We start from the raw sequence: 17,732 nt of genomic DNA, 5'->3' as shown, positions 1-17,732 counted from the left end.
GCCCGGAGGAGCAAGTGGGCGGGGCGGCGTGACACAGCGGCAGCAGCACCAGCTGTGACCCGAACCGGATTTGATTCCGCTCGCGGTCGCCAACGGCCCCAGCCGCCTGCCACCGAGCCCCGCCGCCGCCAACGCCGCCGCCATGGCGCTCAGCGATGCCGACGTCCAGAAGCAGGTAGGGCCGCGGGCCCCAGCCCGAACGCCGTCCTGCGGCCCCGGAGCGGGCAGCGCGGCGGCCGTTGCCAGGTCCGCCGCCTCCTCCTCCACACTGCGCTCGGCCCGGCCGGGGCCGGGACCCGGGAGCTGACGGGACGGACCCAGCGTGAGGAGAGGGGCACCCGGGGCTGGGCCGGGGTGGCGGAGGCAGCCTCCTTGCCGCTTCCTTGCCCTGAAGCCGTGCCAGGTGTGGGGCTCGGGTGTGCCTGAGCTGAAGGGCCGTTTGTCTGGTAAAAGGCCGGTCGGAGGGGGAGGGATAGTGACAGCTCTGAACCCTGCAACAGCAGAAGCGGCTGATCCACGTTTTAGTTGTGGAATAGGGTCTCCTGCTCTGGGGGTGGAAGAGTAGCGGTCTCCTGTGAAGGCAAGGGTTGGTGAAGGGGAAGGATCCTCTCTGGGAATCTTAGTGAGAAAGAAGTTTCTGAAGAAAGTGAATTTTTCCCTGGTGGGACTGATTGGCCACCCTTTGGGGAACTCTGCTGAAGCATTTTGATGACACGCTCTGCCAGGTTATAATGAAGGGGATCGTAAGTAGCTTTATGCTATCTACCGTGTTTAATTGCACTTTAAGGCAGATAAATACATTGCCCTAGATAAGTACTGTCTTTTTAGATGTTGCTCTCCAAGGCCTTTCCATCTTTTTTTTCTTACAGCTACGCTACATCTAATTAGCTGTAACTTAGCATTTGGGGAGGCAATTCAGCATTCTCGAATGCCTTTTTCACGTTTATATCCTAAGCAGAGTAGTGCAACCTGGGCTTCTCTTGCAATGGAAACTTACAACCCTGAAGTCTGACTGTGGACACTTCCTCCTGAGGCAGGACACTTTGTCCTTATTGACGGTAAACAATGCCCTTGCCTAAAAAAGCTGCTTTGAGCTGGGTTGAAAATGGTGTGCCATGTTAAAGACTGCACGGATCCAGTTGGCACTGGTCTGTGGAGTTTCCTACAGGTGATGAGCAGATCGGCCAAGTTCCTTTTGTCCTTTGCTTCATAAGTGCTTCGTGTCTCACTTTCTCATTCAGTAAACATAGTCTCTTGGCAAGGAAGCATCACATTGAAAGTAAAATCAGTAGGTTGCCTTTCTCTGAAAGGGGAATTGTAGCATTACATTCTATTGCCTTTTATCCACAAAGCTTGTTTGTTTTTTTCCTGCCTCTTTCATGAAGATAATAAAAATAAAGCTGACATTGGGTTGGTCTTGCTCAGCCGCCATGGACCTGAACTTCAAAGGTTAGTTTAGGATCCGTTGATAAACTAAACATGTAATGCTAATAGCATTTCACATCTGCAACTTCCCTGTCATTGTTTTACGCTCCTGAGTCTAGGGTGATCCTGTTAACTGAAAAGAGAATGCTGCGTATGGCGCAACAGTTCTGCATGTGTATGAATCTGGAATGAATTTGCCAACTGGTCCTCTGAACTCTTAACTACTTGCCATGGTGCCTTCAGTAATCTTCACTTTGAAAATCATCTCTAATTAAGATTTTTTCCCATTGATAGACTTACTTGCTTGCTCTATTCTGTCAAAGGTGTTTGTTTAATGGATTGTTCTGTATAATCTGGCTAGTCACTTCTTGCTGAAGCCAGTCTAACATCTAGAACTTCCCATGGAAAGGATAATCACACTACTACTGATGGGAAAAACCCTCTCTTCCTTTCTGTAGGAAATCTACTATGCTAAAGTTATTAACTTCATTTAAAATTAATCTTGTTTAAAAACACATATTTTTGTCAGTGTTATTAAAACTACTCCTATTTATAGATGTGAAAGTCTCACTTAGGATCTCTTTTCATTTCTAGGGAAAGCAAAAAGGGATTTCCTACAACAGTTTTTGAAGGAAATAACACTGTTCAGTCTTACCAGACTAGGGGAAATAGATGCCTTATTAGCTTGCTTCCATCTTATTCCTCTTCATTATGCAGAGGATGTTTTTTGAACACCCGGAACTGTTTAAAGTACTTTCCCAAAATTCAGAAACCAAACCAAACTGGAGGAAGTAACTCAGTAATGTAAGGGTTACTACTACTATACAAAGTTCTTGGTCTCCTTCAACAATAGACTTTTCAGCAAAATAATTTCCTTATTTTATATGCCTTTCTTGTCCTTTCTGAAATGCAGGTAGATTTAAAGCTTGGTTTAACCAGTCATCTCATCAAGTGAGCAGGGTTGGAAACTGACGCTATAGATGGACATGCACTTGAAAGTGTTGCAAACTGGAATTGAAAGAAAAATTGCTGATTTGATTTTGAGGATGTAGATATTATTGTTCACTTCTTCCACTGCACATGCTTAAAATCTTCCGCTTGTCTGTTCACTTCTGTTTTTTCATCTATATGGGCATAGTGCTGTTCTGCACATTGGCTCAGTTTTCACATTGGCACCTTTCTTATCTCTTTAAAATATTTCACTTTAATATGAGATTATATAAATAGAGTCTTTCGTGCAAGTTTATTCAGACCAGATTGTCTGCAAAATGTGTCTTGTCACTAAGCGCAAGCAAAAAGTCAGTAGGTTTTTATAGTCTGCTCAACTGTACGGTCCACTCCATCTGACCTTGGAAATGGCTATACCTGTTTAAAGTTGCAGTCTGGCTGGGCATGAGTCGCTCACGGTCTGCCCCAAGTGTGAGCCTAAACTTAGGCCTGGTCACAGAAAGGCATGTGATAAATAAGCAGAACTCAGTATAATTGCTTTCCTTGTCTTTAAGCTGTTGGACCTATGCTTTACAGTGTTTTGAGGTGGTGTAAAAAAGGTTCTTCAAGTAGAATATATTAGTGCATACCAGGTTCTAAAGCAGCATGTGATATACTTGATGTGGTCTTGATCAACTAGCACTGCTATCTCTGTCTTCTTCCCCACTTCCTCCAAACTAACATGCAACTACTTTATATATAAAGTCATTTTGAGTTGAACCATATAGCTGCATTTTTTTAATTACCTTGTAAGTCTTTACAGAATTTATTACTTTTTTTCAAGAAAGATTTCTTAGGTGTGTAAAGGAACTTCTGGTTGTACCGATCTGACCAGAGTTGTCAGTTGCCCTTTGCTTTGCTTCACTTCTAGTGTGGAAGGCCCACGTTCATTCAAATGCCATCCATACCTGATGTAGAGCAGGGACTCTATGTTAATCTTCTATCTTTCATGTAAATGTCATAACAAACAGGCTGTTTTACTGTGTGAGGATTTATTTCTTTTTTTTTTTATGAATCCTGGGGCAGGGCTGGGGGGTTGGAGCAGAAATGTTGTTCTCACTAGTGAAGAATGAAAATACACAGTCTCACATTTATACAGATTTAATTTGGTTTTTTTTTTTTGTATAGTTGCATACCTGAAGTATATTTTTCTAATGACAGCCAGCAAAACAGCATTATATAGAATTATTTGGAAAAAAAAATTCTTGTAATCTGTGTTAAGATGAACTGACTCTTTGACCTGTACGCTCAATTTAATTTCCTTGAAAAACAACGTTATATGAATTAGTAAATGGATGTGGAGGGGCCTACTGTACAAAGGAGGACTATATACATCCTTCTCTCATCAAAGTCCTTTCCAACAGAAAATATTTTCTTTTCTCTCTCTTGTTACAGATCAAGCATATGATGGCTTTCATTGAGCAGGAAGCCAATGAAAAGGCTGAAGAAATAGATGCAAAGGTAAAAATGGAAGTTCAATGTTAGTAAGTGCAAAAGGAAAACTGCATCTGACATCCTGTTTTGATAGCTGCAGTCAGAGCAGCCCTAGAACACTTTTGCAAGCTACAGCTTACTTCACCTTTAGTTATTACATAGCAAAAAATTATGCTACCATAAGGTTAATATTTGTTAGCTTTTGACAAATGAAAACAAGTCGGAGCTATTTTTTGGTCAAAGTTTTCTTAGTGGTTCTTAAATTTATTCATATGCAAGTTCACTCATGTTTTTTTAAGCAATCAGGAGAGCTGAGTGGTAATGTGAATAGACTGGATTAAGTGGAACACCTTCCCCTTCCTCCTATACATAACTTGACATCACTGAGGATTAAAGAAGTTCTCTGCATAATTATGAATTCTGCTAAGGTTTGTCATAGCCAGCTATTACCACAAGGTTTAATCTTAATTTTTGCTTGACTTCCATAGCATGTCGGGCAGAAAAATTAGTAGTAAATGAAAGCATTAATGCTAGTAATCTTGCACAAGCATTCATACATGTACCAAAATGATAAAAGATGAAAGTTAAACTGGTTGAATTATGTTGGTGAAAATTTGTTTGTAAGCAGGTTCATAACTGTACCTAAACCTGTGTAGCCACCTGCAGACTAAATTCTAGATGTGATTTAGTAGGTATCCTGGGGAAATAAAACATAAATTTACATTTAAGGTATGCGTTGAATCACTTGCAGAATTCTTCACTTATGTTAAGCCACAAGAGATTGAGTTTAATATTAACCTGTTGATAGAATATAGATGTTTACTAAAGAAGGATTAATGGTGCCTTACAACCCTAACAATCTGCCTTATACCAATACTAAAAATATCTTGTTGGTATTGAACTTGGCATATGTATTACTATTAATATTTAATCCCCCTTAAACATTTAGATCTACACAAATATTTAATCAGTACTAAAGCAGGTATTCCTGATGATCTGCAAACAGAAGTCAGAAGTTGAGATTGGATTCTCGGGTATAAATAGGAAAATTTGCCATGTGTTTTCACATGCTGTCTGGCTTGTCTTTATAAAAAAGTAATAGCTATGCTATCACTCTCCTTGTGTAAGAATTACTTAAAGTAATGAAGTTTGTGGACACTGAGGGCTGGGTAGCTTGTTTTAGGTAGATTCTCTTGTAGCTAGAAAAGAGACCAATTCTACAGAAACAAATCAGACATGAAGCTCAGATAAAATGAGTTTTGCTTAACAGTATGTAATATATACATTTGGTAATTTTGTGCCTGAGGAATAAATACTGCAAGGAAACGTGTCAGTCAATTGATAAAATAAGCTGTATCTTAGTTAGCAAGGTTCTAGTTCAGCAGAACACATCCTGAACTCCCTCTGACTTGAGTACTGGTTGAAATGTTTTGTTTATATGGAACCATAAATTGTATCATCCTAGCTTATCTATGAAGGTGCTCTGAAAGCATGGCTGTTTCATTTTGATTCTGTTTTTTTCAGCCCAGGGAATCAATTTCCACTTCAGTTATTTGATTTTTACTGTAGGCAGAAGAAGAATTCAACATTGAGAAGGGTCGCCTTGTTCAGACACAGAGGCTGAAAATCATGGAGTATTATGAAAAGAAGGAGAAACAAATTGAACAGCAAAAGAAAATGTAAGTTGCTTAAGTTAGATGGCTGACTTCAGAGCCTGAGCTTTCATTTTATTGCTAATTTTATACAAAACTGTTTTTCCCTGGCAAATAGGCAAATTTTAGCCAATATATTTAGTTCTAATTATGAGTTTCTAGTTACTCCTGAGGAGAAATTATCGAAGGTGAGCTACAATAGTATAGCTGTTAATAAGTATGGTGAAAGAATCTTTTGTATTTATGTAGTTAATGTCTAGAACTGTACCCTGGTCTGTTACTCTGGGATGAATGATCATGTCAGGTTTAGCTTTGGTGGGTCTTTACTGAAGGACAGAGTTCTGCATTGTAATCATTTGGGCAAATTCAGAAACAGATTCAAACAGGTGAACAGGGTTTGTTATTAAAAGTTGTAGTATTGTTATCTTTAAATGTAAAGTATACAGTTAAATGTTGCAGTTCTTCTGTCAAAGTCTGATGGATTGATTCAACTTTATCATGCAACTTGCAGTCAGATGTCCAACCTGATGAATCAAGCAAGACTGAAGGTCCTCAAGGCAAGGGATGACCTTATTGCAGTGAGTATCTCTATGGTAAAGACACAGAGGTTCTATTTCTACCATCTGTTAGGAAATGTTCTTAACCATTATCTAAAGAAAAATATGATTTGTGATTGAGTGACATTTGCTTCAACATACAAAAATGGCTTTCCCAGCTGCTCTGAAAAGTCATTAAGGATTTAATCCAGATTCGCTAATCTGCTTTAGCTCATTTTCACAGTTTCTATTACCTGCTCTTTTAGGGAAATACTGTTCTCTGCCAGGAACATTGCAGGCAACATTGTATCTATTATTTGGACAATAGCTTACTTCTTTAAAGAGCAGGAACTCTGTCTTGCAGGCTTGGTAGAACTTTGAAGTTCTGTTTGCCTGAAGCAACATTTATGCATTAAAGCTGTCATGGCTTAAGCAAGTAGGCTTAAAACACCACTAACTGGGCTTTTCTGTCTCCTTTAGTGGCCCCCAGTATATGAAAAGGTTTGCTTCTTGTTCTAGTAGGTGACCAATCTGTGTGTTGACGTATAGGGTGACTGATCATTTATCAGAGCAGGCTACGTTTGGTCTTAGTGCAGGCTTACTATGTTTATCTTACACCACGGGTAGTGTATTCTCATTCTGCTCATTATACAGCTTGCAGGTTTCCTTTTATCTTTTACTCCGTCTCAGAGGCAGTTTGAGTGTTCCATATTCTGCTAGATGGTGCTGTTGAGCTATTGGAAAAGCTGCGAGACCTGTAGAAGTCAAAAATATAAGTTGGATAATGTTAAAGTTGAGGTTACTGTGAAAAAGGGGAGTTAGCAGAAGAAAATCACCAGTTTATTGATTCTTTAAACCTAGTTTCAGACTTTAGGTTATAGTCACAGAGAGGAGGAAGGTGGGTGGCTAAAGAGCTAACTCTTGTGATAGTCTCTGCTGGGTAATCTCTTCCTCATTTATCAGCTGACTCAACCTCATGCTTCTGAGTAATGTATAACACTCTTCCTCATTTTAAAACATTTAAAGTCACATGCTGCTAGCTCTTTTTCCCTTTGGCCTCTTTCATCAACAAGAGAGATGAGCAGTCCCAGAAATGCTATGTTACTCTAGGGTGGACAGTGTAACTAGGTTTGACCATGATGTTGAATTGTGATAGTCTTATGTCCTAGTACTGATTATGTTAACGTGCACTGTTTTAAACACTATGAGGCAGGACAGTAAAGAAAGGTTTATACCAAATCATACAATTTCTTTATATGAAGTAATTATGACAGTTCAGTTCTAGGAGCTGTGTTTGAATTGACTCAAATTTCTTAAAAATTCAATCCCATCTGATACTGATTTGCTGAATAAAGATAATCAAAACAAGCTACTTCAAATTAAAAATAAGCTCGCACTTTTAAATTTTGACTTGCATTTACTTACATTAATAAAATACCTAACCTGAATGTTATTTGATAAAAAGAGACTAAATTTCTTTGCTTGACCACAAAGCTGAAGAAATGTTATTTGTAGAACTTTATTAGTTTGCATTAGGCAATGATTTACAACATATTTAGTTTCTCTCTCTGAACTACTATCCTTTTACTACTGAGGTCTCCCTTTTTCATGAAAAAGGAATTATTGTCAGGTTATAATGGGTTCAGATCAGGGCAGGGAGAAGGGAACTGTTTGGGAAGGATATTGTGCCATGCACAGAGATGAAGGTCTAGCTTGGATGAACACCAGCTGGAGTGTACATTTACGTGTTGGCAGGGTGTGATAGCTATAATAGGAGTACAGAAAGTTGGTAGGCATGAAACCAAATGCCAAACAGATGGGCTCTGCTGATCTGATTTCTTCTGAATGTAGGATTTGCTGAATGAGGCCAAGCAGAGACTTGCCAAGGTGGTGAAGGATACTGCCAGGTACCAGACACTACTGGATGGACTAGTTCTACAGGTAAATATTTAAATTGTAACAAATAGGTGATCACAGCCCTATCCTCCTAGGTGTCTGTCTTCAAAAGTAACCCACTGGAAGTTACGGTTGTATTGGAGTCTAGATCAAATGTTGCTGGGTGATCTTTGAGTTTTAAACATCACTTCTGCTATATCTTTCAATCTTGGGTTCTGAATAGATAAGATTGCAGCTTGTTTTGAGGTGTAAAACCTGGTGTATCAAGCAGCAGTTCCATTATGAGAACAATTGCAGATGGGCACATATGCATTGTAACATGCACGTTTAGGATGCAGACTTTAAACTTCTGTAGTAATTAGTTGGATCAAATGCACCTTTGGCAAAAGCTGTTTCTCCAAACCTCAAAGTCAATAGTTACTGGCTTTTAAAATCCTTTTGGCATTTGATGTATAAGTCCTGGCTTTGACAAATTTGCTGTAGTATGGCATGTATCTGTGACAGAAATACAAAGCAGAAATCAAAGCTTTGCTTACCTAGAATACCATCCTGAAGCTCCAGAAATTAACTGCTAAAAATCCCATCAGCACTGGCCAGGGTCAGTCCTGCGACCACTAGTGCCACCTCCTGGTATGAATCGGTCCCGTTACTATAAACTCACAGAAGCTAGCCACGAACTCTCCTCTCCGCAGTTTGATGGCAGAGTTTTCTTAACAGTGTTTCCTACCAGCTTGTGCTTCCAATTCAGTATTGTTTCTTTGTCACACTTAGGTCTGGTATTGCTGTACATCAAACAAACCTGTCTCACTCTTGCAAGCTGGCCACGTCTGTCTTGGCCCGTTATATTTGAACCAGTGAGGGATCTGTGCTCACCAGTACTCACAGTTGGACTAGGTGATCGTTGTAGGTGTCTTCCAACTGGAAGTGAACCGGTTCTTTTCTATTCTATTCTGTTCTCATGTATTGCTACAGGAACTGCAAGGCAGGGCTTATTAGAACAGGCACCTGAAACTATTGCATGTCTTCTTGAAGAGCTGCATAGGAGAATGTCAGCTTGGCTGCATGCTCAGTCTACATAGACAGCAGTGATCCTTATGTATACATGTACATTGTCTGGGGAACTCAATCCTATGATACATATGTTTAGTTGCACTTGAGTTCCAAACTTGAAGCTAACAAAGAAACACATGATCCATAGTTGTAGGCTCTTTCCCAGATATTGGTGCTGTCCTCTCAGAATGTCTGCATGAGGTGAACTTGCAAGCAAAGAACTAAAGAAGCTAATATTGTCAGGTTTAGGTTTTCAAATTGATCAGCTCCTTTCCTTTCTTGGGGCTAAATAATTCTAAGACAATTGAAATGTTGAATTTCTGATACTGTAATGGTTATCTTGTGCAGGGGTTCTACCAGCTGCTTGAGCCCAAAATAGTTGTTCGGTGCAGGAAACAGGATCTCCCTATGGTTAAGGTAAGACACCTAGAATAGTTTGACAGTATCCTGCTCACAAAGCCTGGGACCTGACTGCAAATACCTGCTGTTCGGATCCCATCTGTGTGACATGAAAACAAGCTTTACTTGCTTCGCTTCTGCTGCAGATACAATGCAAGAGAGCAAGTATGCTTTTCAAGTTGGGATCATTTGCTTGCTTGGATATTACCTAGGGAGTTTTAGACATTGCTACAATATTAAGAATAATAATTGGTTTTGCCTCAAAAGTCACACTGGAATACATTTGCTTAATTAAAAAAAAAGAAAAAGGCTTTAATCCCTTCATTTTGTTACTACAAATGATTAAGTGACCAAACTCAAGTGGCACACTAGCATTTGTCAATGCTAATTGGAGTTTTTTCTTGTATCCTAGACTGCTGTACAGAAAAGCATTCCCATCTACAAAAATGCCACAAAAAGCAATTTGGATGTTCACATTGACCAAGACAACTTCCTGCCAGAGGAAATGTAAGGAAAATAGGAGTCTTTTATACAGAGCACTAACTTAATGCAACTTTTCAAGTCACAGCTCCTACTAGAACAGTCTCAGAAAATTATGTATGGAATATCCTCACAGTGTGTCTGCTGGTGTTCTAGTGGAATTTGGCACTTCTTTGTGTTAATTAAGCACAGACTCTGCAGCTTCCTCCAGACAAGCACTGTCTCAATCAAAAATGTCAATAAAAGTTTTGTGCAACCTGCAGCCTGATTCACAGTACTGAACTAGAGAATAACTGTATGTAGAAACTGAACCACTCTTTTTTTTTTTTTTTTTTAAAGAGAGAGAATACAGATGTAGCCATGCTTTCTATCTCAAGACAAAGCAAACTGAGTCATACGGTGCTGCAGGATAATCGCTTGATGGGGGCAGGTGTGTCTGTTATGTCTGCAAGGCTCTATTTCCATGTAGTATGATAAAGAACATGTCACAAAGCTGTTTATTCTGACAGTCAGCGATCTTTATGTATGGGCCAACAAACAACACTTTTAGCACTCTTCCTCAGTTCTCAAAATCTGAAAGCTGTCTATTAATAATAAAGTACAGAGTCTGAAGCTGTTCTGAAGTGACAAATTTCATAGTTCCCCTTGCATTTAGATCATGTAATGAGGACCCTTGTATGTAGCTGTGGTATCTGGTAATTCCAAAGACACTTTGCACTGCTGCTTCAGTGGATCACTTTGTGCTGATTCCTATTAAGACACGATCAAAAACATTTTAAAAAAAAAAAAAAAAAATCTTATCTACGTATCTGACCTGCCTGTAAGCACTGATTTGGGATAGTATCTCTGCCACATTCTGACTTTGAGATGTCCTGTGGATTTCACAATTTTTTATTTTTTCCCCCCCCTTTCTAGTGCTGGAGGTGTTGAAATCTATAATAGTGATGGTAAAATTAAGGTTTCCAATACCCTGGAAAGTCGTCTGGACCTTGTAGCCCAGCAGGTGAGTTTCTCTAACAGCCAAGGTGAACAAGATATATTTAACTAGTTTTGTCTTGTAATTAAATCCTAGTATTTTCAATGTGTCACAATAATGTGTGGGACTGGATTTCAACGTGGATGACAAGTAAGAAGTTATTTTTGAATGGAGAGAAGCAAATTGCCTACTGTTTGTGCTTCTCTGCAACAAACATGGCTTTCTCTGGAATGATCCCTTTTGAATTAAACATGAACATAAAACCCTAGAAATTATGATAGTGAAAGACTTGTTATGACTACACTGCAGTCAAGATGTTGAAATACTGAGGCTAACTTGAATTACTCAAGCTAGCTCAAGCACTAGAAACTTTGGCTGAGACCTGTTATACCCTAGTGGAAAAAAACTAGCACTGGCATCTCTTATGCTGCAGTACAGGCAATCCTTTAAGTCTATAGAGTAGCATGCAATGTGTGATCAGGTAAAGGCTTCAGAAAACTATTGAATTGACTTGTTAATTTTGAAGCCTAGCCTAGCTATCACACAGTGCCTGCAATGAGGATTGTACAGGAATTGTATTGCCCATTGCATGTAACTGATGTACTCTTTCTCAACAGATGATGCCAGAAGTCAGAGTGGCTCTCTTTGGTGCTAATGCCAACAGGAAGTTTTTGGACTAAACCTCTATGAGAGAAGGTGGGATCTGTTCCACTGCCATACTGAAGGGGATGCAAAAGCATCTGCTAGTTTAAAAATCTTGAAATATAACATTACCGTGTCATCCAGTATCTGTTCTTCAATGGAATAATTTTGCATACCTGCTGTGCTTAGCCTCTCTACTTGTGGTTAGAATGTATTGCTTAAAGGATGTGAAGACATATATATTCATCCAAAAGTGACACTAGAAAATGGAGGCATTTGGGCTCTTGGCTTTCCTTGCACTGTTGTGGCTCTATAAAGACAAGTGGTCCATTTAGGGTCACTCTCTTTGCTTTGGCCACGTGTCTTTCAAGTTGTCTAATCTGTGAAGTAAATTACTATGCTGCCGATGGGAAATCCCTTTTCAGTTAAGGTCTTCAGTGTTACAGAGGGCATGCATTCCTTCCCAGGGTTAGTAGTTTAATTCATGTTACTTGGTCAGGCATTTCTCTGTTCTGTATATGTGATTTAAAAAAAAAAAAAGCCTGAGCCTGTAAAACTTTATTTATTAAAATAAAAGTGCATGTGTGTATGGAGTTCTTTGTAGCTTCTCTCTGGGGGATTGGCAGCAACCTTTGAAAAGTGGGCTTGTGTGTATAAGGACTTACTACTTGAGGGCTGTGTGTAATAACTGTTATCTGAAGCTAGAATTCAAGTGCATGGAGTACTGTCAAGCTATTTGCTTGAGTAATGTTGAATTGTAGGCAAGCCATTTGAATAGGACTCTAGGATGAGCTTCATTCTTCCTAAAAAATGGGTCAGTAGTTTTGCTCCCTCAATCCTCTTTCACAAGAGAGAACGAGAGTAACATAACTGCGCTACTTAAATATAACAAATACAATCCATTTCCAGTTACAGGTTTGTTGCTTTGTTCAGGAGATCCAAACCATACCCCTGTAGTAATTAAATTTTAGGAGTTGAGGAACAACAACTGACTCTCTTACAACTATTCTCTCTATTGTTAGAGTAACTATTAAGTTAAATAACAGTAGCATAACTATATTCCTTACCTAATCTCTTAAGTTTTACTAATGCTTACTTCTCCTTTCCTTCTGCTGTGATGACTAGTATTGTCTCCACATTTTATGGTGTAGGACAGAAAAATTCTTGAGGTGACTTTCCATACTACAAGCCTCTGCCAGAATACATGACTCTTCACCTAGTCCTCACTTCTGAAGCTTGTTTCATGGAAATAAGAAACTGATGAATTACCGCTGGAATATGTTTTGAAATAATCTTCTGTAAGTATTGCAGTGATTCAGGAATGGTAGGAATTTTACATTGTGCTATGAAACATACTTGCCAAGCTGCAGTAACACTGCCTTATGCAGTCTTTTTAACCTGAGGCCCTTTCTTCTCAAGCTGAGGTGCGTGCCCTCATGTTAGAGTAGACTCTAAATGCTAGATAAGCCTTTTACTGCCTCATTTCTCTAAAATGGAGAATGACTGCTAAGAAAATCCTGAATCCAAACTTATTTAATCTGTTTCTGGAAGAAATGCTTTTGATTTCCTCTTACTTTGTAAGATTCTTCAGCAAGGTTGGGGTTTTTTTGTTTTACTGCTCTTTCCTGTTGCATTTAGGTGCCAGTTTTTGTTTTCCACACAGATCGTTACAGTATTTATTCTTTTAGTGCTTTGCTTTTTGATACTTGGTTCTGTGACTGGATAATAAGTGTATCTGGACTAAAGTCCTACTCTTTCTAGATTTTGTATAACTGTTACAGGTTACAGCTTTCATCTTTGCAACTGTCAGTGATCAAGCTTCCTGACTAAGCATTGGGCTCTGGTTTTGTAACACTCCTCTAGTAAAAGAAAAGCCTTCTCATGTGCATGCTTAAGTGTATTGTTTCTTGATTCAAATAGTCCTTTTTGGAACAGATTTGTTTTGGTCCTTTCTGATGGTTTTTTCTAGCTCATCAGTAGGCTATCTGCCAGTGCTTTGAAAATGCAGTTGAACTTACGCAGTTGGGTCATTATTTTCTCTAAAACTAGGGCTAGGAACAAACTCTAAATGTTGAAATAGAGTGCAGTATATGGAAATAAAATATTGAGGGGTGAGACAGGAGGTAACTAGTCTTTGGGAGGTGACGTGCACTATGAATACTTGCTCCAATGCTTGATGAAAAGACTTCAAATGGATCGTAAGATCATCTCTAAAGAAGTGAATGGCCTAGATTTGGCCATCATCATTTGAAAGTGTAGCTTTTATGTTGTCCTAGTGCTACTCTTGCCCTTGGAAAACTGATACAGGCAATGGGGTAATGCTTATAGATAGTGTCACAGACAGAATAAGCTAAAGATGGGGTCATAGAAGAGACAGATGGCTCTGTTGTACATCACTCCACAGTGATGGGCCATATTACATTATCTTCAGGTAGGTTATATTCACTAAAAAAAAAGTGTTAAAAGTTACTAATACTAAGACTTTCTCTGATACCAATAACATAAACATGCTTGGCTGTGACAAAAAGGGATTCTCTGTACAGGATCTGATGGTCTGCTTCTTTCATGAAGGTAGCAAGACCTTCACAAATCCAGATCTTGTACGCTTTTGAAAAGCAAAATAATAAGTGGTGAATTGTCTGACTGTGGACTTCATAGTGGAAGATATTGGAGTTGCTTTCCTTTGTTAGTTTTGTATCTCCTCTTGTATCTTCCTGTGCAGGAAAGAGGAAGAAATAGCCACTGTCATGCTTGCGTACAAAAGTTAGTGGCCTCAAGAATGTGTTTAGTTAGTCAATCACGTGGGCCGCAGTGATTCAAAGCAGGTCCTTAAAAATGGTCTGAGCTTTACATATATCGCATCTGAAGTCAGAGACTAGTGGGTTTGTACCCTCCTACACCCTCTCCTCCACAAGCCAACTGAAGCACTTATGCTTACTCGGTTTATTAGCAGAGTGGTGGGCACTCTTAGTTTGAACCATGTCAGGTGTGACAGGAGCTTCCTCCTGCACCAGCAGTTCACTGCAAGTGTGTTAGAAGGAGGCACTGATTAATTTTAATCTTGGGACAGCCACATGAGAGAGATTGATGACAAGACATGATGTCTGCATTACCTGGAACATCCTTGTCTTTCATTCCAGGTAATAGGGGCTGTTACCAGATTTTATTACCTTAGAGATGCAGAGAAAAACAGAATATCTCATCCAGGTGTACCTGGTGTAGTTAGCAACCCTGTTGTGTCTTCATCCAAGCTTCTCTTCAGCATTTGTACACAGGTTTTTACAAGTAAAATGTGAAACAAAAGCAGCATTTTAGGTGGATTTTGGAGTTCCTACTGGAGCGTCATTGCAGCACTGCTTTATTATTTGAACTGTACTGCTGATTTAAGCAAATGAAGTAGGATGCACAATGTTTCTTCTTACTGATTTACCTGATGACCTAGGGCAAATCAATGAGGATATTGATCTTTATTCATCTTTGTATAAGCATGCAAAATATTCCAGTTGGGTATAGTAAACAACCCCTAAGCCAGATCAGCACATTAAGAAACTGGACAAATACAGGGAACAAAGGAGGCATTAAATCAGGGTTCAGGTAAAAGAATTAAGTTGTGATGGGAGAGGCAAGCACTGCAGATTAATGGAGAGTGCAGAGCTGGTTCTGTCTAGTGCTGGAAAAGGAGTTAGGGAAATAGATAATGTTGCACTTGTTCTGCACAGTTGGCAATGGAAAATTTAAGAGCGGGTTTGACACTAAGTGATCAGCAGAGAACTTAAAATGTTACTGCACATCTGAGTCACAACCCCTTTTTTAGTACTTAGTTTTCACACTGAGAGGTATTAACATTAATCAGAGAGACACATGCTGTATGAATGATCCCTGGAGGTGTGTGCAGGTGTCAAGGTGAGAGAAAGACTAGAAGAAAACAACCAGAAAGTACCGAGAACTGAGGCCTCGATGTCTTTATTAAGCCAGTAACAGTTGATAGAGCTATAACTTCTGAAAGGAAGCTCTGAGCTGGCTGTCGGGGTGAGTGCTACCCATCAGAAAACTGGTAGTGACAGGGTGAGCGTACTGCAGGGAGGCTGTTGAAGTGCCCAGCTCCCTGCTGAGAGCCAGTCTTTCTTAGAGGAAAGCACAGCCATGTTTTCCATGACAAGCCTTGTTAAAAGCTAGCAGTGAGAATCTGGCTTTTGGGTGAATCCTGCCATGAAAGCCCAGCTACAGGCTTTTGGGTGCTCATGGTCCAGAGAGGTCACAGATCACAGCATGCAGCCAGAAGCCAGCTGGCAGAAAGAGATTACCTTGCTTGTTGAATGCCCCTGTCCTGACCTGCTGATGTTAGCAAGCGCTGGGAAATAAGTAACAGAAGAATATGCATCCCTGTTGGAAAATAGAAGAGTGTTAGGTAATACCCTACACAGACCAATAGCGTATGCAGTACAATGAGACTGGAGCCATCTCCATAGACCCACAGCCTGTGCCTAAAATAGTCTGGGAGATTAAGAGAAAATTACCCATTTATTTAATTCCAAAGAAATTGCAGTAAATGAAGAACAGAAAAACTTGGAAATAAAAGCAAACTACCCCAGAGGAAAATTCAAAGCAAAAAATTTTCCTTGGTTGAGTGAATTCTGAGCTGCTATTCTGAGGAGCAAAGACTTGAGACTGCAGTAAAGCAACTTGGCAAAAGGTGTTTAGCCCTGAGCGAGAGCCCAGACAGACTGCAGCACAGTTTGGCTATGTTTGCTGTTTGATACAGGCAGCTCAGAGAGGCAGGTGGGGGCCCCCATCCCCATTCTCAAACATGTTTGCAGGGAACAGGCCCTGACAAGAATGCCCTTCCAGGGCTGGGAAGTTCCTGCTGCTCTCAGCCAAAGTAGAGCTGGCTGGGAAACCCCAAATCTGTCTTCCTAGGCATCTCTTTCAGAGCATCCCATACCACTTCTTTGGCTTTGCTTTAGACAAAGCAAGAAAAACATCTGTACGGGAGCATTCTCAGGTTAAGAATCATACTGACAATGTGCCAAAGAATGTCATTTTCCAGCCCATGTTACATGATGGAAATCAAAAGCTGTGGAAATCAAGGCTACCACATTACTTTAGGTAGTTCAAGGCTGATGTGTTGTGAGAGACTGCATAGTGAAACTATTGAGGGTGGCCCCTCCCAGCATTTCTGAAGGCCCTTTCCCATCCTGTGTCCAAGAGTGTTTGCATGAGGTCAGCTCCTTTTTCCAGACAGTCCGTGGCCCACACATCCCCTACCTAAACACCAACTGACTGCACATCCCCAGCCTAGTACCAACTGCAAACCCCGGAGCTGTTCAGGATCCTGGATTTCATCCTACCATCTGCCAGCAGCAGAAACATCCTTATTTTTCACATGAAGCTCTTCATTAGACATCTTTTAACAGTGATCATTGGTTTCTGAGTGGCTTTGACTTTACAGCATGAACCTCTAAGATCTAAAAGACTTGTTGCCTCTCAAACCAGTGGCAGGGCATGCAGGAAGTTCATGCTTTCTCCTCCTTCCTTTCTCCTGGATGCTGGCTGCCCGTATGGGTTCTTCAGCCCCGTGTATTAGCAGGGCCTTTTCTCTCCCCACCTGCCGGCCTCCTCACCTTAGCAGGTAGCTGCTGGTATAGAGGTGCCACCCCTGAGTATCTACAGCTTCACAATGCTCTCCATGGCTGCAGGGTGTCAAATATGGAGGCAGCATCTTGATGTCTAGCTAGAAATGGACAGGAGGAGGAGGGAGCAACTGTCTTAGCTTGCCCTGGCTGCTGGACTGAACGCATATAAGGGAGAGAGGGACACATCAAAGTATTCCTGGTATTTGGAGGGGCAGTTATCTTTTGCAGAACTCTTCTTTTATCCACACATGCACAGCCTCTACCTGGCTTCGTTGGGAACATTGCCTGCAGTTGTAACACCTTTCTCCCAGCAAAGGTCACTTTTACCCAGATGGTCACAGCAACCCTGTAGTGGGGACCCACCACAGACAAAACCTTCTTGGAACAAATTCTGGAGAAAGGCTGGTGCTTTCCCCTCAGAGGGCTCCAGAAAGAGGGGGATCCTCACTATCAGCAGCAAAATGCTAGAAGTTAGTCCCAAAGCAACTCTTGAGTGGGAGCACAAGAAAATTATTAATCTGTCTAAAAATGAAATTATGAGTATTCTTCCCACACACACGATGTCAAACAGTTTAAGTGCAGCCGCTTGTGCCACCCTTCTGCTCTCAGCTCCAAACACTTC

The 17,732-nt window shown here is 40.5% G+C and overlaps 1 protein-coding gene across 1 annotated transcript; it reads left to right on the top strand.

Annotated features, from left to right (window-relative positions):
- The first annotated feature begins 17 nt into the window (after window positions 1-17).
- Window positions 18-12,070, top strand: ATP6V1E1 (ATPase H+ transporting V1 subunit E1). Its single transcript, XM_069807733.1, has 9 exons — window positions 18-175; window positions 3,808-3,873; window positions 5,416-5,525; window positions 6,010-6,076; window positions 7,886-7,975; window positions 9,329-9,397; window positions 9,792-9,886; window positions 10,775-10,862; window positions 11,453-12,070. The coding sequence occupies exons 1-9, from the start codon at window positions 143-145 to the stop codon at window positions 11,513-11,515; spliced, it is 681 nt and encodes a 226-aa protein (XP_069663834.1). The 5' UTR covers window positions 18-142; the 3' UTR covers window positions 11,516-12,070.
- Window positions 12,071-17,732: the final 5,662 nt, after the last annotated feature.

The sequence above is a fragment of the Haliaeetus albicilla genome, chromosome 19 (assembly GCF_947461875.1).
Source record: "Haliaeetus albicilla chromosome 19, bHalAlb1.1, whole genome shotgun sequence".
Taxonomy (NCBI): Eukaryota; Metazoa; Chordata; class Aves; order Accipitriformes; family Accipitridae; genus Haliaeetus; species Haliaeetus albicilla.
Note: the sequence above shows the minus strand (reverse complement) of the source record. Positions and strands in the feature narration are given on the sequence as shown.